This window comes from Phodopus roborovskii, unplaced genomic scaffold (genome assembly GCF_943737965.1).
Source record: "Phodopus roborovskii unplaced genomic scaffold, PHOROB, whole genome shotgun sequence".
NCBI lineage: Eukaryota > Metazoa > Chordata > Mammalia > Rodentia > Cricetidae > Phodopus > Phodopus roborovskii.
Window position 1 is genome coordinate 1,610,871 of NW_026125648.1, and position 23,827 is coordinate 1,634,697.

A 23,827-nucleotide genomic window follows, 5' to 3' on the forward strand; every position below is an offset into this window, starting at 1 on the left:
TGAAGCACAAGTAGCCTTAAACTAAACTCATTTAGCATGCCAAGGACAAAATTGGATATAAGACTTTCTGTCTCATGATCTTGCTGCCACTCTTCAACCATGGCCCCTCTAATCCAGGCTAGTCTAGCATAGCCTTGCCAAACAACATAGTTTCATGAGTCTAGGAAGAATTAAATTGAGTGCAAAGTAATTCCAATTATAGGGAAGTTAGATTGAAAAAAAAATTGAACATATCATCCACAACATTAGTAGCATTTATAGATGGGTATATGTTAGTGCCATTCATTGTCTATAATGGCTTTTGTAAGAGTGGAGAACATTAGTCAAAATATGCTGGAGTGCATGTCTGTAATGAGTGGACAGCAAGAAGAAATAGTGGCTATGGGCCACTCTCCCAATCTAGCCTTCTTAGATACAAGAGTAGATACTAGAGCTATCTCATGAATTTTCTCCTTAAAGTATTATTACTTTTTCATTAAGTATTGACATCTGGAGGCACAGTGAGAATAAGTCATTTACCCAGAAATACATAGCTAATACATAGTGCTATCAGGATATAAACTCAATAGACCTTTCAACCTCAGGGCCTCTTAAACTATTTTTCCTGTCTAGGATTGGGCTGTGCAGCTTGTAGACATGTCCTTCTTGCCTCTGTACACAAGTTAAGAGTTCCCACAGCCTTAAGTTAGGACCTCAGTATCTTGCTCATCCTGTGGGCATAGGGAAGAAGTCATTTCTAAATGATGGGTTAGAGGACATTTCTTTCTTCTGTTTGGTTTCTGATGCTGTGATTTACTACCATAACTTTTTCCCCTGGTTTCAGTAATCATCCTGTGTATGCATTCAGCCTTGATTGGGGGAGAGACTCAGACACACTTCCTGGAATTGGCTCACGAGCTGAAAATGACTGATGGGACTTACGTCTTTGTCCCCTATGATGCGCTGCTTTACAGTTTACCTTATAAGCACACCCCCTACCAGGTCCTGAGGAACAATCAAAGGCTCCGGGAAGCCTACGATGCTGTGTTGACTATTACATTGGAGTCCCATGGAAAGACCTTCTATGAAGCCTATATGGAAGCAACAGCCAGTGGAGAAATTCCTGAGAAGCTTGATTCTCACCAAGTAAGTGCAGACTCACAAGTTGTCCTAAGCTGAGAACATAAAAAATTTGGGGAAATGAATGGCTTTTTTCTCCCTTACCACATATACAGAGAAGAGCCTATCAGGTGAATAACTGGCACATTGCCACAGTTCTGCCGGCTGTCTCTTCTCTTTGGGAACTAGAAACAAGGAAACAAAACCATATTTTACCTTATGCTGGGGCTATTGAAGGGGAGCTAGTAAAATACAAGTCTTCCTTGTGACCCAAATTTGGAACCATTTCACCAACAAGATAAGATGGTAGGCTGTGACTATAAGCAACTGTGGAAAGCTTGGGAGCAGGAGAGGCAGTCTTCCCCAGAAAGGACACCAATCAGTTGTCTAGTGCCAAATGGTCAACCGTGAAAACATACACACAAGGAATATTATATAAATGGAGCAGGTTCTATTTAGGTTAAAAGTAGAAGCTGAGATACATATTAAAGTTAAAGCCACATAAGTGTGTAGAGAGCAAAGACAGAAGAATGAGAAGATAGGAAAGCAAAGGAGCTGTTTATGTTAGAGAAATATATATAGAAGCTTCTTCTCTCCCTCCTTCCCTTTCCCCCTTTCTCCTTCCTTCCTTCCTGCTTCCCTCCCTTGTTTCCTTCCTACTCTCCTTCCTCCCTCTCTTCTTCCCTATCCCCTCCCTCTGGCTCCCTCTCTTTTCTTCCCTCCCTCCCTTTCCTCTTGTCTTCCTGGTTTCTTCTTCCCTGTCCCCTTTCTCTCTTTGTCTCCCTTTCTTTCTGTACAAGGTCTCATTAGAGCAGATGGTGGCCTCGAACTTGCAATCCTGTTGCTTCTACTTCCCAAATGTTAGAATTCTGGTTATGTGCACCCGCTTCCAGCTCATATGGTAGTTTCTATAGGTTGGAAGTTAGACACAGAAGGAAGCATTTTCAAAAGTACTTAGAATGGCATGTGGCTAAATTTTAAAGTTCAAGAATTTATTTAGCATATTATATTAGTGCTATTGATTCTCATGATAAATAACAGAGAATTCAATATGTGGTGTCCTAAATAACTGCTATTTTGTAAAATGTGAAACAGAGAACTCTAGAGGTGATCAGTCCAGCAAATCACTGAATGTCATTCAAATTTTCATTGTTATCACTTTTGCTAGCTTACACTCAAAGACTGGTTCTCCTTAAGCTCCCCAAGTGACTGCCACAGTTTCAGAAATTATACACAGGTATAGATATTGAGAAATGCAAAAACAGCAATGTTCCTTTCTTGTATCTCTGTTCAAGACTGAAAAAATATTCCTCAGAAGTTACCTATGTAGACTTCCCCCATTCATTGTTTATCACGATTGTGTCTCTTGCCAATGCCTGAATCCACAATCTGGAGAGAGGAACGAGACAACTGTGATATAGTCTATAGTTGCCAGCTGAGTATGAACAAAACTGAAATTCAGTTAGCAAGGAAGAGGGGCGCTTGTGTCTAATTCTCACATTCCCCGATGGTGTGCTGTTAATCCAGCTTTTATTTCTTGTGCTATTTCTTGTTTCTCTGTGAACAAGTGATTCAGATGAAAGTTAGGATTGCATGTGATTCCCTGCCTTGATAGCAAAGATTTCTCACATTGTTTTTCTTGTAAGAAAACTGACTCACAAAATTAATGACAGTACTGGATCTGTTCTGCATCGATGCGGATGTGTCTATTAGAAAGCTCTCTTTTACGGCACAGGCACCCAAAAACAACTGTTGAATGTAGTCAGGAATTACAGGACTCCCTTAAGTTGCTAAGGGAGTTGCTCAGCTCAGTCATTTTGTGTTGTAGTAATACACAAATGATCAGGTTGTTAATTTTTGTAGCTATGCAGCCAATGATACAGCATCATATAAATATAGTCTGAGAAGCCATGTTTTCCTTTAGTCATCTGATTGAGAGAAGCAGTATGTGTGCGTGTGTGTGTAATGTACATATATATAAGAACACATATATTGATATAAAAAACTAAGACCTTGCACTCTATGTATTTAATTCAATTCCTTTGAGCTTGTGCAAAACATAAGATAATTAATGCAAAAAAAAAAAGATGCCATTAGGTTGGTTGCTAGGCAGCCAGCACTCTGCTTTAGACAAGGAAATAGCTGCAATAAAAGAGTACAGAAGCTGGTTGTGGTGGCGCATGCCGGTAGGATTTGCTAAAAGAGTACAGGGCTTATTTTTCTAAAAAGCTTGCTTGGATGTATTTCTACTCCTGCTTTTCAAGTACATAGGCTAAACCTATATACCTAAAGGATGCAAAGAATGATAGGAGGTGAGATAATTAGCCTCATGTCTCTAAGAAGCAAAACCCCCATAAAAAGTACTCTTCTAAAAGGTATTTGTGAAGGCAGCTGGGATAGCAGGAAGAGGCTATAATGAGGAATTAGGCAAACGTGGGTCTAAACCCTAGCTATCAATGAAGACTTAATTACAGCTCAATAGGAGTAAGAAAGTGCATAATAGGATGACTGTAGATAACGTGCTGTAGTGGTTTTTTTTTTTTTTTGGTAGAAAAGGATTTTTTAAAACAGATTATCATTATTAAATGATAGATTATATGAATGATGCTTATTTATGTTATTTATCTGATAAGTACCATAATGTTTAAGACATTGTAGAAGGTAGACATGTATAAAACCATCCCTGGGTATCTCACAAGCCTGTATAATTTTGTGTTTTAATGTGTCACTTAAAAGTAAGCAAAAATAAAAATTATAAATGCTAGATCCCATCCTTACTGTCTTGGGAAAGTTGCTTGGAGGTTTTTACTCTTAGTTTCCCCATGTGTAAAATGGGAAGGCCGATGTCCCGAGATTATCGTGATGATTAGACAAAATAGCATGCATAAACTGATGCTTGGCTCACTGTTGTCTTCTTTCCTCCTTTGAGGTCAGCAGGACAGTGACCTGGTATCATCTTACAGTCTAAATTCAGATATTGCTTTGTTTGAATTTTTAAAAGCTTTTTCATTTTTAAAATTTTAGTTTGAAAATATTGTCTAATTAGGCTCCATAACGTTCTTCACATGAAGGTATATAATTACTTTGAGCACATCCTGTATCTTGTTCTTTCATGTCCTTCCCTCTCTTATTCATCCCCTTTGTCCCCCATAGACATCTACCCTTCTACTCTCACAAAATCTGCCAATACATGATTTATATATCGGCTGTCCATCAACAGATGAATGCATAAAGAAGTTGTAGTAGAGATATACAAGAAAACCTTTTTAGTCACAAAGAACAATGGCGTTATACAGCTTCTAATTCTCTAAAAGTTTTCTGATTATTAGCAGAGTCTTTCAATATTTCCAATGGTCAACATTATTTGACTTTGAGAAGTTTCGATGTGTTTTCTCAGACCAAATTATTGCATTCATTCACAATTGGTATACCTCAGAGCTGATGTTGTTTATTCCTTTTCAATCAATAGGTAAACTGCTGTTTATTGAGCACTCACCATGTGCTAGGTACTATGATTTAGTGCAGAGAGAGAAAACAGGGGAAAAAATCCAGAGTTTTTCTCAGTGGCATGTTGGAGCCAGTTCCTTAAAGCCAAACAGGTGCAACTTTTACCCATTTGTGTTTAGTGGCATCATTTTGATAGCTTGAAATCAGTCACGGAAAGAACATTTACATGACCAGAACTCAAAAAACACTACGAATGAAGCTTTTATTGTGTCTATAGAATCATGGTTAAACATTCACTGGCATGTTATTTATTCCTGTCTACATGAGGCTTATACAAACACAGAAAGAAAATTAATGAGTTCTGGATTAGCAAGTATATTAGACATAAGTCATTCTTAAAATACTATAATTGATTAAAAAGTAGGGATGTAGAGGGTGGATGCTTAGTAGATAAGAGCATTGTGGCTCTTGAAGAGGACCTGGGTTTGTTCCCTGCAACCCACATAAAGCTCACAGCCATCTCTAACTCCAGTTCCAAGGAATATGACAACTTTTTGAGACTCTGTGAGCTCTTACATGCATGGGTCACACATTTCCTCATGCAGACTTACACACTCATAAGTCAAATAAACCTATCTTTAAAATGTGGATATATTATTCTTTTGCCTAGTCACTTTCAGTGGAACTGAAATTTCTGTACAAAAACTTCATTACCTATAGCAAAGGTTTAAAATATACTCTATATTTCTTACCTTCTTTAAAATGTAAAATATAAAGACTAAAACCAAGCAAACAAACTATGAAAGAGGTGACTACACCTAGATTTCAAAGTTGGGAAGTGCTGAAATGTTTACAGAAACAAAACAGCTGTCCTTAAGTTTCCATCTTCATCAGAAGTATCGTGTGATTTAAGATCGTTATTCTTGTATACACCTATATTATTATAAAGGTCATGTGTGTGTGTGTGTGTGTGTGTGCATGTGAGTATGTATGTGTACATGTATGTGCATGTTTATACAGGAGTCCCCATAGTTCAGAAGAGAGTTGGACCCCCTGCGCTGATGTTATGGCTACCTGACATGGTTGCTTCCCCTCTGAATTTGCAGTATGCTTGCTTAACTGTTGAGCCATCTCCTACCCCCATATTATTCTAATTACCATACTGGCATTGGTATGCTTTGATTACTCAGTTTTGGACATTATTTGAAGAGGACTGCTAGCTTTTTTTAACTTTCTTATCCTGCTTCCAATCCTCAATATGCTAATGTCACACCTAAGAGCTTTTAGTTAAATACAACTCTCCCTGTCTTTCTGACAGGGTCTCATGAATTCCAGGCATAACTTGAATTTATTATGTAGCCAAAGCAGATGACTGTGGACTGCTGATCTTTTTACTTCTATTAGTGACTACCATATCCAGCAGGATTTTAAATATAGTATCCATCTCAGTATAATTCAATGATGATATTGCAGAAATCAAAAGTTTGTGTTGGATATGTTACAACAATAACAGCAGAATTTACCTTACACACAAAAAAAACTACTTTCATTTGCATCTCTAAGTCATTCCACGCTTTCTGATAAGACTTTAAAATCCTCTTAAAACAATTTTATACATGGTAAAACCTGTAAAATCCCTTATCAACTTTGTTTTTCTTAAGACTCTTTGCCTTTCTAGTCCCATCTATGCTTATGCTTTCTAAGAGTGCCACACAACCATTTATCTGAAATCTCCATTTTCACTTTACAAATTCCTATTTCCTCTTTTCTGTACTGGATTTACTGCATTTCCTAACTCTCATGATTCCTATTTTTCTTGGTTTGTTCTCTTATTTATTTTTGTTGAACACATCTCCTACTAGCCTCTGAAAAGGGCATGTATGATAAATAAAGTTTTGGATGTTGAGGAAGTCTTTAGTTTTTCTTTACTTTATCAATCTTGGTGAAAAATCACTTCCTTTAAACTTTACTTTCTTTTATGGGGGTAGGGAGCTACTAGAGATTGAATTTAGGGCCCCACACTTGATAAGTTACCACTCTATCACTGAACGAAATCTTCAGCTTTATCTTTATTTCTGATGCTATGAAATATGATGTTGTATGAGTCTTTAATACACCTTATAATTTTCTTTTGGATCTGGAAGCCCATTCTTCCTGGGATGTTTCCTTATATTATTTATTTGATATTATTTTTAATAATTTTGTCCTAATTATCTCTAGGAAGTCAATTGGGTAGGTAAGATTTTATTTTATTTTATTTGGTTTTTCAAGACAGGGTTTCTCTGTATTGCTTTGGAGCCTATCCTAGAAGTCACTCTGTAGACCAGGCTGGCCTCGAACTCCCAGAGATCTGCCTACCGAGTGCTGAGATTACAGTAATGCACCATCAATGCCCGGCAGTAGGTAAGATTTTTCTAGATCGAGCTTCTTTTATATTAAAAGTATTGAAGTCTTTTATTTAAATAAGTGACCGAGAAGCTGGGATATAGCTCAGTGGGTAGAATCCTTACCTAGTATGCAGGAAGCACACAGTCCTGCTTTCCAGTAATCTCAGCATTCTAGGAGGTAGAGGCAGGAGGATCAGAACTTTAAAGTTATTCTTTGTTACATAGAGAGTTTGAGATCAGCCTGAGATACACGAGACCCTATCTGAAACAAACAAATAAACCAAAGGACAATAAACAAATAAATAAGATTGAAATGATTAGTTTTCAGTTCTGCTTTTATTATCATTACTAATGCATATTTTGAAAATTAATAGAATTCAAGTTAGTATTTATGTATACATATTCATCATGCACTCATGGTGTCCATCCACACTTCTCCCCTTCCTCCCCATAACACCTTTCCCTGTTCCTAAATGTCCCTCTTATTTGTCCCCTCTCTCTTTTGTCCTTCCCTTTTTCTAGAGACCCCTGTACTGTTCTGTGTTCCTACAAGTTGACTTACTATTTTTTTTTTAATTCAGTGAGAAAACATGGTATTTGTACTTATGGCTTATTTTACCTAAAATAAGACCTTCCAGTTCATATTGCTGGCAAATGACAAAATTTTATCTTTAACAGGCGAGTGTTCCATATACTTCTTTTTCTCTGTCCATTCATCTGCTGAGATGAATGCATCTGGGTTGCTTTCATAGACTGCCTATTCTGAAGAGTGCTGAAATAAACATGGAGGTGCAAGTATCTTTAGTGTAAACATTGTATTTGCCTTCTCTAGATGGTGAACTGATTTCTGAATAGGCTTCTTATTCTCTTAGATGTCCCATATCTTTGATTTAGTTTATTGAACTTCTCAATTTTTGTCCTTAGGCTTTTACCAATGTTTTTTAAATGCGTAGTTACAGAATTTTTAATTTCTAAGAGCCCATTCTATTTTATTGGTGCCCTGTTTCATCAAGGACAAACTACACTTGTCCTTCAGTATGTATTGATTTCAGAATCTTCCCCAGATACCAAAGTTCATGTGTTCTCAGGCCCTTTACATAAAATGATATAGAATTTGTAGATAGCCTGTGTTCATCCTCCCTCGTGCTCTGAATGAGCTTTAGATGATTTATGATTTCTAATACAAATGCTATGTGTGTCTTATACTATATTATATGGGGAATAACAGAAAAGGTTTCAAATATATACACATTCTTCTCAAGTATATAGATATGCAAATACACACATTCATATTTATATGTATGCAAATGTGTGCTTTGCATTTTTGACATATGAATTTGGTTGATTTTGTGAATATGGATCTCAAGGACTTGGAGAGCGCTTATTTCTTTGAAAAATAACATAGTTTTGAAGCTCACTTCTGTTTTCTTCCCTTTAGTTTCTCATTTTTCATGTTTCTTTGTTTTGATCATTGTATTTACTGTTAGAAGCTTATACTTGGTTATCAGGCAATCTGAGTATCTGCTTACAGTTAGGAATGAAGCTCGAAATGTCAGATTTGAAGATAGGTGTTGTTGCCTAGTGGACTTCTGCAGAGAGCAGTTGCCTAGCCACATGTTGTTCAATTATATTTCATTTATTTGTTTGGTTGTGGTTGCTATTTGTTAAGACAGTCAGCTACTGTCTTCAGAGAAGAGACTTCATGATCTTGACTGCCAGAATCTGGGCACAAATTTGGGTGAAAGAACCTGAGAGTCTCATTGTCAGTCTCATGAATACTTCAATGTTATCACTTTTTATGTGCACCATCTCAATTCCAAGTTGCTTTGTTTTCATTGTTTTGGTTTTGGGGCTGCTGAGAATGCATTTCTGTTTGGGTTTTTTTCAGATGCCTTTCTTCTCTTAGTGGATGTCAGGAGAGGGAGATGTCTAAGTCTTCCTCACTCAGATATCCAAAGGCTTTTCTATCATTAATGCTCAGCCTCACCCCCACCAACGTAGTGCTAAGGTTCTCCTACTAATCATTTCTAGTATTCTGACAAAATATAGCTGCTTGCTGTTTATCAGTAATTTCCTCTGAAGATGCTTAAGTTTCATTGGCCTCCACTATGCATAACCAGTTACCACTCCTACAGCCACTTCTGTCTTCATGATCTCTGGCTCAGATTTGCAGAGATCTTTGATTTTGATAATTATGAAACACCAATGTTTTCATTCCTTCTTCTCCCTGTACCAGGAAGCTATGGGCAAAACATGAAGGACAAGGGATTCACAAAAAGGCGCATAGGATATTCCTTTGTATTGTTTACTATAGCTCTGTAACTAATTCAACAAGTATTTAGTAAGCTCAGACATAACACATTGGTTAAAAGCTTCAAAGAGGCTATTTTGAATATACTTACACTCTGTATCTTCTCTTCATGTGAAATTGCACATAATAATGGTAACCCCTCAGAATTGTGAGAAACCAATGAGTGAATACTCATCAATTTGCCTGGCACCTAGTAACCCCTCAATAAATGTTATTATTAGCAAAGTAGTTATTATTATTATTATGATCCAGGAAATCTTTAGGGGATATAATGGAAAAACTATAAATGTATCTTTATCCAAATCAAAAGGAATAGTTGTAACATTTGGGGACACTGAGGCTACAACTGCTCACAAATTCAAGACTGGAGCGAGGGGCATAAACACCACATTTACAGGATGATGTTGCCAGGGACAGGAGCTCCTTTTCATAAATACAAACAATAGCAGGCATTGTGTGTATCATGCACTATGTAGTTTACATAAATGATCCCATTGAATCCCCAAAGCAACCCACAAAGTACACACTAACACCTATATTTTATGTGTAAGGAAACTAAAGCTCATAGCACTATCCTCAAAGTCAATACAAGTGACAGACCTGGGATTTCACCCAAGACTGCTACCAAAACCTCACCATGGAACCACACATGAGACTCACTGTGCTTTATTACACTTAGCTAATAGCTACTGCTCATTGTTTACTAAAGGACTCTAATATAACCAAGTGATAAACATTTTGATCTGAACATGCTTACTGGATTGTTTCCTTTGGATGTAGGAGAATGTAAGATTTCATAAGGATCTATGAAAAGAGAACAGTAAATCAGAATGAAGAGATTTGGGAGTCGGAGATCATTGACAAGTGCTCTAATGTGATCTCAGGATGACTGAGCAAGGATTATCACTCTACACCTCTATACTTGGAAACAAAATAGACTGCTGATATTAGGTTTTTATGTCTGAATTCTTCCCTTTTATTGTTTGATGTCTGAATTCTTCCCTTTTATTGTACTCGGATATTTGTTTTAAATAAAGTTCTGTTGTTTATAATCACATATTGCCAAAACACACATTTTTCCCAAGTGTGGCTTTATCCAGTTGAGTAAAGAGAATCTTCCAGTTTCTTAGGATGTTCCTTATACCTACTGTTTTCTTTTATCCTAAATATGAGTGCTTTGCAGGGAGCTGCTAAACTGAAGGGGAGACAATTAGGCTTGAAGCATTCCAGAACGAATCCCAGCAGTCAGGGTGTAAAGAAAGATTTCCCAACCTCATAGTGACCACAGTTGTCTATCTGCCTCACTCTAAGTAAAGTAAGAGTGTCATTTAATAGCATCATACAAGACAAATTGTTTTCCATCCAGCTTTTGGCCAAGTCCAAGGGTTGTGATCATTATTCTAAGTATCATTTTTGCTTGTTTTGAGACAAGGTTTCTCTTGATGTCATGGAACTCTCTCAGTAGACCAAGCTGGTCTGAAACTCAGAGATCTGCTTTCCTCTGTTTCTCTAGTGCTGGGATTAAAGGTGTACACTACCACTACTTGGCATAAGTATATTTTTTAACAACAGAAATTAAATTAATGTTTTAAAAAAGCTTCTTGTTTGAAAGTGATGTTGCCATTTTGTCATTCAAGTAATGACTTTTTGAAGAAGTCAGTTTTAGTGTAAATTTCTGAGGACCAACTTCCTTGGAAGCCACAAACACAAATCTACAGTGATGATAATTAATAATAACATGAAACTGCTGGATGTTCAGATATAACTGCTCCTTACTGTGGCCTTCTCATCTTTAAAAGTTCTTCAAAGCTTAGAATAGAGCTATCAAAAGTCATGAAACAAAAACCAATGATTTGTTTCAATTGCCATTTATTTATAATTCATGTATTCAGTTTCATATTTACACAGTAGGCAAAGACAGTAGCACAGATCATCAATTGTCTTACCATTCTGGACTTTGATATCAACAAAGTTGTCTGTCTGGCAGGTGTTCTTGCCAATTCTGTCTTGCTCCTTGTCTTAGTTTTCTATTGCTGTGACAAACTCCATGACCAAAGCAACTTATAGAAGAAAGTGTTTAATGGAACTTATAGTTTAAGAGGGTGAGTTCTTGACTATCATGATGGGAAATATGGCAGTGGGAAGGTAGGCATGGTCCTGGAGCATAGCTGATAGCTTATATCTCATCCAGAGAGAGAGAGAGAGAGAGAGAGAGAGAGAGAGAGAGAGAGATAGAGAGAGAGAGAGAGAGAGAGAGAGAGAGAGAGAGAGAGAGAACCCTGGTATTGGCTTTTGAAATCTTAAAGTACAACCCCCCCCACCCACTTACCCATGTTCTTGAACAAGACCATACACACTCCAACAAGGCTACACCTCCCAATTCTTCTCAAACGGTTCTACTCAGGACCACGTTTGAGTCTATGGGTGGCATTCTCTTTCAAACCACCACATTGCTTTGCATTTTTAGTGAGAAGCCAGGACTGGGCCATGGAGCATGTCTGATTTTCTCTTGTTTCATCTGCATCTTATTCTCATCATTTGCTACAAATACAGCTAGAGAACATTTATGATGGCTAATAACAGAGCATGCTTTGGACTTCAGACTTAAGTTTCAGTAATCTCAGGGAGTTGCTGTCCTTTAGTTCTAACAGGGCTGCCTAAGAACACAGAGGGCAGGATATACTAGCCATCAGTGTGTCAATTCAGAGGCAGATTTTTTAAAAAGAGTTCCAATGTTTTTATTTTGGTAGTAGATAGATAGATACAGTCTCTTTTCCAGAAAGCTCTATGCCTTTCAAAACAGAACACTAGCATTCTTTTTGCTTTCAGTCCTGTGGGTGTTTAAAAACTAGTTTTTATTTTACTAGTATTGATTTTGTACTTTGCCTTCTTTCATTCACTTTATGTCATAACCTACCAATATCTCAGAAAATAGTTGGGCTTTTGCAGGAATACTAAAGGCAACCATTGCCCAAGAAAGTCAGGATACAGGGTTACTGAAAATTTCCTAAAGGATCTCTGCACATGCTTGTCCACTGAAGGTGGTTGTCTTGTTTTGATCTATTTCTAATCTGTTTCTGAAGAGTGTGTGTTGGGGCTGAGTAGTGGAGAGAGCTCATTGAAACAGAATTCCGGAGACTGAGATTCAGTAGTCTACAAAAGGGGGAGAATACAGTAGGCATTCAGAAAAAAAAAATAAGGGATAATTATTAGAGATGGTACAAGGGGTTTGGGGGTGAAGGTCAATTTGGTGTATGTTGAAATTTAACATGCAAGTAAAGGTATTGAGGTAAGCAATTCACTTTCGAGTCTGGAATATAAGAGAGAGATCTAAGCTGTAATAAGTAAATCTGAAAGTTATGCCATAGATATGCAATTTCAAGTCATAAAAGCAGAAGTGGTCACCAAAGGACAGAGTGTAGATAGAAAAGAAGCTAAAGACCTGAGTTTGGGGCATTCTAATATGAAGAGAATAGAAACCTAAACAAGAACCCATATGCAGGCCAACCAAAAATGGCTTCCTGCTCACTTTAATCTCTTGGCTGAGTTCAGAAGCAAAAGTGATTGTAGCCAGCATTTTTTCCCTCCCTCGCTCCTTCCCATACCTTTCAACCCCCCTCCCATCCCATCCCCACTTCACAGGGGTGGTGGTGCCTTCCGGGTGGGGTCAACAAAATCTGTCAAGTCACTTGGAGTAGGGACTAGGCTCTCCCTCCTGCCTCTAGGTTAAAGAAGTAATCCTCCATAGGGAATGTGCTCCCAAAGTCCTTTTGTGCACCAGGGATACACCTTGGTTCCACTGTCTGAGGTCCCTTAGACTGTCCAGGCCTTCTAACTGAGACCCATGTTCAGGGCATCTGAGTCAGTCCAATGCTGGTTTCCCAGCTATCAGTCTGGGGGCGTCTATTAGCTCCCCCTTGTTCAGGTCAGCTGTCTCTGTGCGTTTCTGTAGACTGATCTTGTCCTCCCTCTCTGCATCTGGATTCCAGTATGGCTCAGTGTTTAGCTGTGGGTGTCTGCTTCTGTTTCCATCAGCTATTAGATGAGGGCTCTATGATGGTGGATAAGTTAGTCATCAATCTCATAATCAGGGAAGCCTTTATGGTAGCCTTTCCACTGTTGCTCAAATTGTTAGTTGGGGTCAGTCTTGTAGGTCTCTGGACATTTCTCTAGAGTCAGTTTTCTCTTCAAACCTATAATGGCTCCCTCTTTTTTTGGACTATATATAAGTCTTTATTGGCCAGTTACTTGAGGGGGATGAACCGGGAGGAGTGGGTGGCACGGATACCAGGCCGGCCGTGCTTCACCGGCTTGTAGGTAATGGAGAACTCGCCCAGGTAGTGGTCGATCATCTCTGGCTTGATCTCCACCTGGTTGAAGGTCTTACCGTTGTACACACCCACCATGCTGCCTACCATCTCGGGCAGGATGATCATGTCCCTCAGGTGGGTCTTCACCTCGGTCTTCTCCATGGGTGGTGCCTCCTTCTTGGCCTTTCTCAGGCGCTTGAGTAGGGAGTGCTGCTTCCGCTGCAGGCCTCTGTTCAGGCGTCGCCTCTGTCGGGCACTGTACAGTTGCATCAGCTGCTCATAGGACATGTCCAGCAGTTGGTCCAGGTCCACACCGTGGTAGGTGAACTTGCGGAAGGTCCGCTTCTTCTTCTGCTCCACTTCAGCCATTTTGGTGGCTTCTAGGAAAAGGAAGCGTTGTCTGCGTCTGCAGTTATCGCAAGCTCCACCCAATGGCTCCCTCTTTTATGGTCTCTCTCTCTCTTCTCTCATCTATTACTCCCCTGACTCAATCTTCCTAGTCCCATGTGCTTTCCTCTCCTCCCCTTCACTTTCTTCTAGCTCCATCTCCATTCACTGCCCCCCAATATGCTCAGGAGATCTTGTTCCTTTTCCTTTCTATGAGGAACCTTGTATGAATCTCTTAGATTCCTCCTTGTATCCTAGTTTCTCTGTGTAGCCAGCATTTTCCCCCCAATCAAGAATACTAATCCAAGATAAAGGAGTCTTGTTTTCATGCTTGAATGAGTGAACTTGTCAGATTACTTGACATCTCTGAGTCTCCCTTCTCTACCTGGAAAGATATATAATTAGATGACATAAAAGGTTAGGATAGCCATAATTCTGTATTATCATTTTATAGAAGGCACTTAGTGAGGTACTGTGTAATGCACTCAAACATTCTTCCTTAGGAACAGTCCATTGTTTGTTTACTACTTTTTGATATATTAGAACCCCTAGGAAGCTTTTCATAATTCTGACCCCTGCGTCCCAAATTTAGCATCTCAATTTGTTGCTACAAACTTGGTTTTAAAATTCCTTGGGTGATGCTGATGTTGTCCCACCATATTCTATGTAAACAAAGCATGACACTATTCTGTTAGCTACTACACTGCTCTGCATATTGAGTTGTATTTCCAACAGAAACAGAATTCAGCTAACTTTAAGTTTTTTGGTTTTTTTTTTTTTTATCTCACATGAAGCTTATCACAGGAGGTTAGCTTTGTAGACCTTAGGATACAAAAATAGTATCAGCTTTCTTCCCAGCTTGGTAAAATGACACAATCATAGCCTTCTTGATCTCCACACTCTAATTGAAATGCTATAGGAAACCACGTGGCCATGGTGGTAGGGGATGCAGAGTAGAACAATTGTTTGATCTTTCTCTTCACCTTTTATGATAAAAGCTACAAGAGTTATTCCAAAAATAAGTTGCAAGGCTATTGAGCGTAGTATACAAATACCTTTGCCTTTGTAACAACTGTGTAGCAGTCAGAGTTGTAATTTTCTGTAGCATACCTACTGACTTACAGTGGATTTTTTTCAAAGCTTTGCAACTTTGCAAGCCAATAGGATATAGGAAAACAAATGCATGTTTTCTAGTGTGTGGATATGCATTTAAAATAGAATCTTAGTAGCTACTTCACTGAGGAGTATGTGTCTAGTAGGCTAGGCGTTTTGGACAAAGGCACTGATTGTGGAGAGCCATTATTTACAATCTTGCCATACACATCTACCACTCTAGTAGTGCAAGGAAGTGCTTTTCCCATGCACAGTGCACCAATAACTAGCCTGGTAAATTTCCTTTGAACTCCCTTTGTCTAGTTCATGCTTGTGATTTAGTGCTCCTTTTTAACCCTAAATCACTTTCTTAGCTGAGGAGCATAAACATATACTGTGTATGATTTGGTTTGCTTGTAAAATTATCATATTTGATATGTTTAAAGATGTGGAGGCCTTGGGGAAAAAACAGAAAAATTCACAGGAGAAACCAAGCAAGTCCTCAGAAATATCCCCCCGCCCCCCGGGGTCTTCATAGCTCTGTTCTATTCAGACGCGTGGCCCATAATAATGAAGAGAAGCTTGGAATATACTTTGAAATTGCTTCAGGGTGACTAGGGCTCAAGTTAATTGTAATTTATTTATTTATTTATAATTTTTATTTAATTTTATATAACAAAGTCCAGTTAAATGAAAACAAACATTTATACACAATATTTGGGAATTTGGGCGTCGTTCTTTCCAAACTACTTCCTGCTGGTAAGGGGCGCTGTCTCGGGGGATTCGAAGAAGATTCACATATCCTAGCTGTAGTCTGTAGGGCTGTTTTGTCCAGCTGTTTTGAGTTAATTGTAATTTTTAAAAATAGGTTTCACCATTGTTTGGAACCATCTACAATTCAATTTACTTTATCGCACAAGCCATGAATAATGCTATGAAAGAAAATGGACAGCCTAGTGCTGCCAGCCTGGTTCAGCATTCCAGAAACATGAAGTTCTATGGATTTAACCAGTTGATAAGGACAGATTCAAATGGAAATGGAATTTCTGAATATGTAATCCTGGACACCAACGGGAAAGAATGGGAACTCCGTAGCACCTACACCGTGGACATGGAAACTGAACTGCTTCGGTTCCAAGGGACACCCATTCACTTCCCTGGTGGCAGGCCCACTAGCGCAGATGCAAAATGCTGGTTTTCAGAAGGGAAGATCTGCCAAGGAGGTAAGGAATGGGAAACCACTGGTCACCAGTTTAGTTCTGTGTGTGTTATAGGGCACTTATATTTTTGGTTTAATGGCTGAGCCATCTCTCCAGCCCATAGGGGTACTTCTTTAAGACGAGGTCTATTTTAATATTGAGATGTTCACAAAGTTGCATGTTTGCATTTCACATTGCACAAACATCTTGGTACTCTAGTTCCTCAACTTAAAAATAATCAGAACCACCAAAGGCACTTTCCAGTCTGAGACATAGATAGATAGATAGATAGATAGATAGATAGATAGATAGATAGAGAGAGAGAGAGAGAGAGAGAGAGAGAGAACATAAAAGAGGGAGCCATTATTAGTTTGAAAAGAAAACTGAACCTAAAGAAAGGTCTAGAGACCTACAAGACTGCTGCCAACTAACAATTTGAGCAACTGTGGAAAGGCTACCATAAATGTCCTTCCCAGATAGTGAGATCAACAACTAACTTATCCACCATCATGGAGCCCTCCTCTAGTACCTGTTGGATACAGAAGCAAACACCCATACCTAAACACTGAGTTTCGAACTAGAATCCAGATGCAGAGGGAGAGGACAAGACCAGGTTGCAGAAACACATAGAGACAGCTAACCGGAACAAGGAGGAGCTAACGGCCCCCAGACTGATAGCAGGGAAGCCAGCATGGGACTGACTCAGACCCCCTGAATATGGGTCTCAGCTAGAAGGCCTGAGCAGTCTAAGGGACTTCAGACAGTGGAACCAGGATGTATTCCTGTTGCACAAAAGGACTTTGCGGACACATTCCCCCATGGAGGGATACTACTCCTTTAACCTAGAGACAGGATAGAAGTCCTAGTCCCTACTTCAAATGACTTGACAGATTTACATGACCCCATCTGGATGGCATTGCCCTACATGTGGAATTGGGGTGGGGGAATGGGAGGGGAGGGTGGTCAGGGTGCATATGAGGGGGCAGAGAGGGTAAGTGAGAGGGAGGGTGAGGGAACTGGGATCGACATGTAAAATAAAAAAAATAAATTTAAAAAAGAATTATTCACAATTTAAAAGCTAACCCATCATTAGTTCTGAAAGCAGTCTCAATCTTTCTCCAAGACATTACTCTAATAAAAGGGACCGTCTTTAGTTGCCTGTGGTCTGTGGTTGTTTTTCTCTACTAAAACGATCACCTGGGCCTCCTGTGATATATCCAAGTCCTGTCAATCAAATTCTACCACATGAATACCATATTTACACCATCTCCTCTGTGAACTACCATTACACTAAAATTCTCTGTCTTACAGCTTAGCACAAAATCAATTTTCAGTTGTTTCTCATGTATTGGTTGTGTCTCCTCACTCCCCATATTTACTCCCCCTTGAGGGTAGGAACCACAGCTAGTAATTCTGATGTCCCTTAGCAGATTGATTGACTAGACTGATTGACTAGTAGGACTCATCTAGCTTTTGGAAGGGGGATACTTCATCAAATCTCTGGGAGCTAGAAGTACCTTGAGAAGGTATTCTAATTTAAGTATCTGCCTATACCTTTCCAAAAACTAGTGCATCTATCTGAAATAAGCTTTCACTCTGATTTTACTTTAACATGACACATCCAACTGCCTCTTCACTCACATTATCATGTATTTCCCCCTGAAATATTTGTAAACTACTTAGATACTTAGATTTGATAGAGACCAACATATATGCTTATGAAGACACTAATTGTCAAAACCAGACTGTCCCTCCCTCTTGAAGGACAAAGTATGATATAATTCATAGGGTCCGTGGACTCAGATGGATTCAGAAGGTCTTTTATTTTAGACAACATAATACTTACCCTTCACAGGTACGATGCCATACCTATTCTGAAGAATGTTATTGCTGTGCAACTTAAATTAATGCACTCAAATTTTTCCATTTGTAGACTTTTTCCTCCAAAGAAAACACCCTGGCCAGCCTTAATTCATGTGATTTGTTATTGTCAGAGTGGTGAGTGGTTTTGCCTCAGAACAGTGAAATTGCTTTCTTGTCCATAAAGTCAACAAGACAGACTGTGCTGTAGAAAAATGGAATTAGGTTAGGTACATGTGGCTTGATTTTAGAGTCACCAGGAAGCACAAGGAGTCGCTCTGTGGTGCGCTGTATTTACTGCTTTTCTGTTCTAATGCTGTTCTTTTTCTTTCTTTCTCTCTCAGCAGGTATCGACCCTGCCTTAGCCATGATGGTCTGCCTTGCTTTGCTTATAGCCTTGCTGTCTATTAATGGATTCGCTTACTGTATAAGGTACATATTTTTTGTCCTTTTTTGGACACACAAAATAGAAGTCCACAATAGCTTTGTTAATATTGATTTCCAGGAAGTCATCTTTCAGTACAATTGCCTCATTATATGACCCGATGATTTTCTTTTCCATAGTGATTTGCTGTCCCTACTGGCCCCATTTAGAGTGAAGTGTTTTCATGATGTTGAGAATAACTTTTCTCAGTTGTACTGTCAGTGGTGATGTTGCTTATGAGTAGATGTGATTCTCAACATAATGGTGAAATGAAAGAACCAGGACTTCAAGCTTTTCCATTACTGTGTATCTATGCCTGTATCCCCTAATAGAAAGCGAACCATCTTCTTCCCTAAATGGTATGGTAGGGAATGGAGTTGGAGTATTGTTGGCAGACTTTGGTTAGACTCTGAGCTCTATGAATAGTGGTACTGATTCCTAAGTTTGGAGCAGCAGGCCCTGCTTGACTGGTCACTCAGTGTACAAAGGCAATTGCTGCTAAGTCCGAGCTTGAATCCCCAGACCCGCAATGGTGAAACAAGAGAATTGACTTCTACAGATTGCACTCTGACCTACACATAAGTACTCAGCACCCCTCCCCATGCACATACACAGAATTCATAAAAGTATTTTAGGGGCTGGAGAATAGCTTAGTGGATAAGATTGAATGCTGAGTTTGGCTCCTAGCACTCCTGTCAGGTAGCTCACCACTGCCAGTTCCAAGGAATCTGATGACCTCTTCTGGCTTCTGCTGGCACTGCACTCATGTACACACCCATATGTACACACAAATATACACATAATTAAAAATAAAATCTTAAAAACACGATTATAATAAAGTTTAAATAAGCAAAAGTGAGCAATACGCTTACCTTAGTACATGACTCATAGTAAACATTCAATAAATGGAAAAACTTAAGTCCTTTGTAGATATACAGGGTTCTCCTGCTAATTGTTGTGAACCCAGAACACCGGTAACACACCTATACTTTTTTTTTTTTCCAAGACAGTATTTCCCTGCAAAGCTCAAGTTGGCCTCAAACTCAAAGATTCACCTGTCTTTGCCTCTCAAGTGCTGGTATTAAAGGCATATGCCACCACCACCCAGCAAGCAACATCTATGCTTCCTGACCAGGGTATCACAATCTGGATTTCTATTGTTCTACTTCCTTGAATAGAAACTACCCCCTCTATTCATCGACGTCATAGTTAATCATCAACTGTGTATTCCTCCCTCAAATCCCTTAACGGGTGATTCACTCATTTGATGGCCTGTTTCAAGACTGGCCTGAACATCACTTAATGTGAAAATTCTTTCTTACAGTCTTTGTATTTTAAGAGTTGGACTGTGTCCCTATGAGAGTAATGTGGGGACAGTGAAAAATGAAGTAGGTCTCTCCTTTCCACCTTGGCTTCTCTTTGTAAGGGTAGTCCCAACAATAAAGTGCATGGACTCACTGGGAGTGGAGCTGTTTTGGTAAGTTCCAAAAAAAAGTATGTAGGGTGTATGAATGTGGACAAGCCACTTAACCTCACTTGGCCAGGATTTTTCTCATTTGTACAGTGAAGGAATTGGATTAGATGATGCTGAAGAGTTCTTCCAGCTTAGCTATTTGAATAAACTCATGAAAACACTGAGATTGAAACCATCACGACAGGTGTTATTCTTCCTATTTAATATGTTGGTATCTCTGTGAAAAAGCATTATCTAGTTCAAAAGTCAATCAGCACACACAAAAGAGTAAGTAGGTTATAAATTGTTAAAACACACTTGATAAAGGCATTTGTTCAAAGAAAGTTTTTTCTTCTAACTTCTGTGACTGGGGCATGTCACTGCTAAGAACAGAAATTTGATATCCTTTATGTGTTGCCAAATAACTTAATATTTAATTAGCATCCTTAGATACTAAGCAAAAGTAAAATGCAGGCAATAACCCCTGCCCCTGAGATTTTAGGCTCTTTCCACCTAGTCAGCTGCTGTTATTACTAACCAACATCTCCTAATGGTAATTCTTGTTGGTCTTTTAAATTGAACGGACGGGTATTCTGGGCTTTGAGTGAATCCAACCCATTAATCTTTTGGAAGAGAGAGAGAAAAAAAAGGGAGACCCAAAAAAGTGTGTGTGTGTGTGTGTGTGTGTGTGTGTGTGTGTGTGTGTGTTTGTGTGTGTATGTGGGGTGGGGGTTGTTTAGAGCTTGTGAGCTGAAGGGTAAAGAAGACTAGAGAGGAAAATTATTGGAGAGGGACATGATTAGAGAGGAAAATGATTGGAGAGGAAAATGAGTTTGAGACAATTGGTACTTCAAGTGGTCGCAGAAAACTCAGACATGGGAAAGAGGCACAGCATTTCCCAGAGTCCCTTGGTCCTTGGTTCCTCAGCTAACAAAGCATAAAAGGTACCGGTCTTTGCTGCCTTCCTGCCTCTCTCTGCCCACCACGGCTGCAATCAGAAGAGCTGAGCGGCTGATGAGTTTCTGTAATAGATGATTGCTTGCGGGAGAGTGACTCTCTGTTCCTTCCTTTTCTGTGTGTTTTGATTGTTTAAGGTTTTTTTTTCTTTTCCCAGAAAGAACCCAGCCACCAAAAAAACAAAGGATTCTTTGAATTTCTCTTTTTTTCCCTACTCCTCTAAAGCAGATTGCATTGCCTTTCTGTAAAGCTCTCCCGAGCTTTGTAATACTAATGATGATAATGATAATAACGAGCCCTGCTACTTCCCTGTTGCTTCATGCCTTTCTGAACCCTTTCACATACATTATCTCATTTGATTTTCAAAACAACTCTCTAAAGTGGATAATGTAAGGCCTGTCATCCAACTAGATAGGAGACACTGAGGCATGAAGAGGTTAAATTATTTATCCAAGGTCACCTACACCTGGCTAATTACTGACACAATCAGTACTCCCCCCCCCCACACCCCTCTGACTGGGAGTCCAATTTGCTTCCTACTAGATTATATTTTGAAGCACACTTATTTTTACAGGTGTGCCTGCTTGAAGACAATTTTCTACACATATGAGACAGATAAGTTGGGGAGCAATGCTTTACTTTGCCAAAAGGTTCATGTTCTCTACCCAAAAAGTCACTACAGGGCTCTTTTAATTTTCTCTGCAGGGCAGCAGCTCCCACCCTGATAAGGGATGTATTTGTTGGCAGACAATTAGGAACATGTTAATTGTTTGTTTGTTTCCAAGTCAGTGAAGTCACTGAGAACAATTGACTGGGTTGCTTGTACTTAAAGCTATGATGATGTTATAAAAGTCTCCTTAGGCCAGCTTGGCAAAGCATCTTGATTCTTTCTGTGATTGTTTCTCTCACCCTGGCTCTTGCAGTGGACACATTCCATAATTGAATTATGGAAAAAAACAAAATCAGAATTTAGCTTCCAGAGAGAGGGGGGCAGAAAGAGAGAGAGAGAGAGAGAGAGAGAGAGAGAGAGAGAGAGAGAGAGAGAGAGTACAGACTAAGGTTTTTTCTTGATCTTAAATTGTCTGGTACACCCATCTGACTGTGAGGCAGACATTGTACAGTCTTATGTTTCTAGTAATTTATTTGTATAAAATAATTGCATTGATTGCAAATTAATAGGCATGTTTGGAGAGAGTCATGTTTAAACCTTGTCTATGTAATGCTCAGACAATAGAGCCAATTTGGTAAAAGGGAAAAGAAAACAAAACAAAAACCCCGAGTCAGCCCACTTGTTTGGAATCATGTAGACAAAGCAAACTGACTGAATTTTTCTGTTTTTCAACCTGTTGCTTTGGCAACGAATGGGTGCAACTTTGCAAGACAAGTGGTCTTATGGGCAGAAATCCGGGCCTGTAGCCAGGATTCCAGTTCCAGCTCTGCCTAAGTCTAGGAAATTTCACAGGAACTGTGTTATTTTGCTTTATTTCCTTAATGTGTTTTTGCTTATAAACTGGAGAACAATGACTTTTGGCCTTAAGATTATTAGGATGTATAGTGTGAGTAAGACATATGCAGAGTTCCTTAAAATTAGTCAAAGGTGTTTTGAGTGGGCTCCTGATGTGAAATCACCATTTTATTAATCTGAAATACTAGCTCTATACATCACCCTTGTTTCATTTTTGGGTACCTTTACAATAATATTTTCATATTTGTGTTTTTGTCTTTGTAAGTTGTGATGACTAGGATTGCGTTGCTTCCCTTTGCTGTAGATATTAGGTAAATATCCTTGTATATGGATATATATGTGTGTATGTATATATATATATATATACATACACACACACACACATACATATATATATATATGAGCAAATCAACTCAAGCTTTGCAAAAATACCCAGCCCCCCATTGTATTTCGTATTTGTTTCAGACGACGTATAAATAAAATCCAGCTGATTAAAGGACCCAACCGAATTCTACTGACTTTAGAAGATGTGACATTTATTAATCCCCACTTTGGCAGTAAGGTAAGTAGCCAAGTAGCCCCCTTTCTGGTTGTTTTTGCCTGATTTCATAACCAGAAGCTACAAGTTACCATTGGATGCATGTCATGTAGTTAGTTTCAATTATGGTAAGCTGTAAGAATAAAATGCTGTGCTGGAGAGATGGCTTCGCCATTAAAGGCTAGGCTCACAATAAAAATCAAAGAGTAAAATACACCCTGGGGATTTAGAACACTTAGTATAAAGACCCATAAAACATTTCATGAAAATTTGTAAGAAAATTATTATAGATAAAAACTATTTTAGATATATGGAGTTAAAGAATTATTAAATTATTTTATCTATTTTTATTTATGTTTTACTATGACTGTTAGAACACATATGGTTACATATGTGGCATGGAATATTCCTCAGCCACAAACTAATAAAGTCTGTCGTTTGCAGCAGCATGGATCAAACCAGAAGACATGGTGTTAAAGGGAATAAGTTAGATATAGGAAGGGGCTATTGCAAAATCCCGAATGGACTGGTTGTCACCAGAGGGGAGGAAGGGTAGAAAACAGGGAACCAGACAGAGGTCACATAACTGGTACGACATTATAGTTAGAGAGGAGGAATAAATTCCAGTGTTGTATAGAACAGTGGGCGAATGTCATTTAAATTTACTGCATAATTCACAAAAAAAAAAAAGAAAGAAAAGAAAAGAAAAAAAGGAGGTCAAAGTTTACCAACATGAAGAAATGATACAGAGGACTAGAAATATGGCTCAGTACTTAAAAGCTGTATCGGTCTTACAGAGGTCCTGAATTTACTTTCAAGCACCCATGTCCAGAAGCTTACCTTAACTCTAGCTCCAGGGGCTCCAACACACTCTTCAGCCCTCCACAGGCACCTGTATG

General features: G+C 38.9%; 2 protein-coding genes across 2 annotated transcripts in view; one reads left to right on the forward strand and one right to left on the reverse strand.

Moving 5' to 3' along the window:
• Positions 1-23,827, forward strand: part of Gucy2f (guanylate cyclase 2F, retinal) — an 84,049-nt gene that overhangs the window by 8,568 nt on the left and 51,654 nt on the right. The window contains exons 2-5 of the mRNA XM_051178003.1: positions 824-1,125; positions 15,901-16,255; positions 18,439-18,523; positions 22,856-22,952. Of these exons, the coding sequence (XP_051033960.1) occupies positions 824-1,125; positions 15,901-16,255; positions 18,439-18,523; positions 22,856-22,952 (839 nt within the window). The remainder of the gene's footprint in view (positions 1-823; positions 1,126-15,900; positions 16,256-18,438; positions 18,524-22,855; positions 22,953-23,827) is intronic.
• On the reverse strand, positions 13,464-13,966 carry LOC127217139 (40S ribosomal protein S15-like). The gene has a single exon (XM_051178004.1). The coding sequence runs from the start codon at positions 13,920-13,922 to the stop codon at positions 13,488-13,490; it is 435 nt and encodes a 144-aa protein (XP_051033961.1). The 5' UTR covers positions 13,923-13,966; the 3' UTR covers positions 13,464-13,487.

Coding starts and splice junctions, on each gene's coding strand:
- LOC127217139 (XM_051178004.1), bottom strand. CDS start 13,922: ATGGCTGAAGTGGAGCAGAAGAAGAAGCGGACCTTCCGCAAGTTCACC.